The following is a 3828-nucleotide window of genomic DNA, read 5'->3' on the forward strand; positions in this document are numbered from 1 at the left end:
CTACTACTACTACTACTTGCCCTGGGTGTTCTTTCTGCAAAATCCCCTCTCAATGAGAAAGAGGGGGAGGAGGTGGAAAGGTGAGTCATTTCAGGTCTGCCTTGGGTTTTTTCCATTATTTTTTAAAAATATATAACACTTATTTTTGTTTTATTTCATTATTTTTATTATTTATGATGGTGAGACAGTGTGACTTTCCAAAGTGCTGTAACAAAGGTCTGCTGTAACAATGATAGTGGTGGTGGTGATGATGATGATGATGCTTCGGTGGAAGCTCCACCCCCAATGTGTGGCTCCGCCCCTGGAGGGTGGAAGCTCCACCCTGGCATGTGGCTCCACCCCCAGAAGGTGGAAGCTCCACCCCCAGCATATGGCTCCACCCCTGGAGGGTGGAAGCTCCACCCCCAGCTTCGGCCCCCCCAGTTGTCTGAGGGACAGCAACCTGGCCCCCGACTCAAAAAGGTTGCCTACCCCTGCTTTAGGTTCACCATAAATCAGAAACAACTTGAAATCATACAACAACATAATTCTAGTAGACAGAGGGTGAGGAAAATCCAGCCTCTGATTTGACCACATATTAGCTTCCAACTGCTCTGGGCTATTCTTGGCCCATGGGGAGGCCTCTATATGAGAAGAAATAAGTTCAGTTCTTATTTTTGCTGTTTGGCATCAACTTGGCCTCAACACATGGTAACCTCATGAAAGAGAGACCTCCAAGACACCCTGATGTTTATCACACTATGCTCTTAAAGAGCTACTATTCCAGTGTGACTCCTCTAGCAGCCTCCTGTTGCATGCTGGGATTGGCAGTTTTAAGGACCTGAACTTCTCTGCCTGAGAATTCTAAATACCCCTCCTTAAAACTGCCAGTCCCAGCATGCAACAGGAGGCAGCTAGAGGAGTCACACTGGAATAGTACCTCTTTAAGAGCTCGTCTGATAAACACCCCTGTTATCAGCTGCCTGCTCAGGTCTTGCAAAGCCAGAGCCCAAGCTTCTTTGATTGAATCAGTTCACCTGTAGTATGATCTTTCTCTTTTCCTGTTGCCTCCCATGTTATGAAGAATTATCTTCTTTTTGAATCAGTGGGTTCTGTAATCATTTGACCAAAGTGGCCTAAGTACCTTGAAAGCATCTAAGTGATCTCAGACTTGGATGGAGGACTGCCAAAGAGGACCAGGTGCTGAGGCTATATTCAGAGGAAGACAGTGCCAAACCACCTCTGATTATTCCTTACCTAAGAATGCCATATGAAATTTATGAGGTTCAACAAGCTACTGGAACAGTTTGTTCCTATGGAGAGTTCAGGCTTGTTTTGCTCTGAAACCTATTCATTTGTCTTTCTGGGAGTCCTGATATCCATAGACCTCTCCTCCAGCACTTCCATTTCAGCTGTACACAGAAATTGGAAATACTATGGCCTGGATGATCCTGATTTTGATATTCAATGATATCTTTTTACATAGTTTTCTGTGGGTTTTTCAGGCTGTGTGGCCACATTCTGGAAGAATTTATTCCTGACATTTCACCTGTATCTGTGGCTGGCAAACATCAGGAATAAATTCTTCCAGAACACGGCCACATAGCCGAAAAAATCCACAGAAAACTATGGATGCCGTCTGTGAAAGCCTTCGACTTCACATATCTTTTTACACTTAGGATCGTTTTTAGTTCCTCAACATTGACTATGGTTCTTAGGGTTGATAGGCATTACAGCATCTTGAAGGACCATGGGTTCCCCACATGGAAAAAAGTCAAAGACATCTGTCCAAGCAAATAGTTACTTGCTTGGATTGTACCTCTCAGAATCTGCTAGTCAGTATGGCTTGTGGCCATGTTAGCTGAGGAACTGTAGGCCAAAAAAGTAACTTCATCAACATCAACCTCCAAGTTGGCTATTGTGGCACTTGTGGGACTTCAAAATCATCACAAAAGAAGTGCCTTCTATAGAGAGATATGGAGAAAGACAGAGGTGTGATACCATGTAAGTGTGCTAGCAGGAAACTTCAGCATTAATAACACAAATGAGAACTGGTAGTGTTGTCATAAGAAAGGTGTGGGAACCCTATGGGCTTCAAGATATTGGATTGCATCTCTCATTCTCCACCATTGGCTATGCTGGCTAGGGTTGCTGGGTCTTGCAGTTCACCAATACTTGAATGGCTGCACAATTTCCACCCCATTAGAAGACAACAGGAGTTCTTCAGAGCAATGTTTGTGTTTCCATGCCTGCAGTCTGCAGCGATGAATTGACGCACAATTTCAAGGGCTTCACAGTGATGAATGAAGCTGAACGCTATGATGCCGTACAGCACTGCCGCTACGTGGATGAGGTAGTGAGGAATGCACCATGGACACTGTCGCCGGAGTTCTTGGCTGAGCACAGGGTAAAGTGAGCCTTCTGTGTTGGGCCTTCTCTGCTATGACACCCTAGTATGGGAATTCCCTCCCCTCGGAAGCCCGAATGGTGGCAACACCAGTGTCACTGGGCCAATGCCTTCTTATTAAACCTCTTCAGGCCTAATTGATTTCATCAAATTCTGGGCACCTACATGGTTTTAAATTGCCTTAAGTTGTTTTAACTGGTCTGAAACTGTCTTTTTTTAACTTGTCAAATTGTTTACTATGTTTGTAAATCATTCTGTTGTCTTTTGCTTTGGTTATATTGCCATCAGTACACATGGCACTTAATAAATGAAACAACAGCCAAGAAAAAAAATCCAACCCTGCCAGAGGCATACAGTCTGAAATATACGCACATGCACACACATTTAAATTGGCTAAATTGACTTTAACATATGCCACCCTAGGATCTTTCGAGATAGAGCTAGATTTAAACTTCATTTAAAATTATTATTAAATGTAATATTTTAATTACTAATAATTTTAATAATATTTAATTATAGGCACCTGTGAAATAAGTGAAGCAAGGGAGGGTGTTGGATCTTGTGAAACTTCAGTAATTTTCTGAAGGGGAAAGTTTATAGGATTCAAAACCATTGAGGAAGAAACCACTCAGTTTGCTGCCTTCTATTTCTTTATGCTGCCTTCTGGTGAGGACTGGAAAAGAGATGCATCTAATAGTTGAGTAATACCCTGAGAAAAAACCTTTGGCTGCATCTGTAGTGCACAAATAAAGCAGTTTGACGCCACTTTAACTTCTATAGCTCAGTGTTATAGAATTCTGGGATTTGTAGTTTTGTGAGCTTTTTAGCCTTCTCTGTCTAAGTGCTCTGGTACCATAATGAGCTACAAATTCCAGAATTCCATAGCATGGTGCCATGGCAGTTAAGATGTTGTCAAACAGCATTATTTCTGCAGTGCAGATACAGCCTTTCTGTCAACCCATGCATCGTTGTTGATTCCTGCTCCTGACTTCCCAGAGATTTTCGCCTCTGTCAGGCCTAAGGTATGTTCTGCTATTCTGCATTCACTCTCATCATTTTCTGTTCTGCTAAACAACTCTTGCTGCCCAACCTACAGATCGACTTTGTTGCCCATGACGACATCCCATATTCCTCAGCTGGCAGTGATGACGTGTATAAACACATAAAAGAAGCAGGTGAGTTTGTGTCTGCAGTTAAGAAAAGAGAAGCAAACTTCCATGTTCTCTGGGTAGACTCTTTTATGACTAGTGCTTTACGTTACAAGTTGAGTCTCCCATACTCGAAATGCTTGAGATCAGAAGTGTTTTGGATTTTAATAAAATATCTTGGCAATGCATTCACAGAATCATACGGTTGGAAGAGACGCAGGGACCATCCAGTCCATCCTATTATTATTATTATTATTATTATTATTATTATTATTATTATTATTATTATTATAT

General features: G+C 42.1%; 1 protein-coding gene across 1 annotated transcript in view; it reads left to right on the forward strand.

Moving 5' to 3' along the window:
* Window positions 1-3828, forward strand: part of PCYT1A (phosphate cytidylyltransferase 1A, choline) — a 33619-nt gene that overhangs the window by 23806 nt on the left and 5985 nt on the right. The window contains 2 exon segments of the mRNA XM_042456420.1: window positions 2235-2386; window positions 3483-3561. Coding sequence (XP_042312354.1) covers window positions 2235-2386; window positions 3483-3561 — 231 coding nt within the window.

Source organism: Sceloporus undulatus, chromosome 3 (genome assembly GCF_019175285.1).
Source record: "Sceloporus undulatus isolate JIND9_A2432 ecotype Alabama chromosome 3, SceUnd_v1.1, whole genome shotgun sequence".
Classification (NCBI taxonomy): Eukaryota; Metazoa; Chordata; class Lepidosauria; order Squamata; family Phrynosomatidae; genus Sceloporus; species Sceloporus undulatus.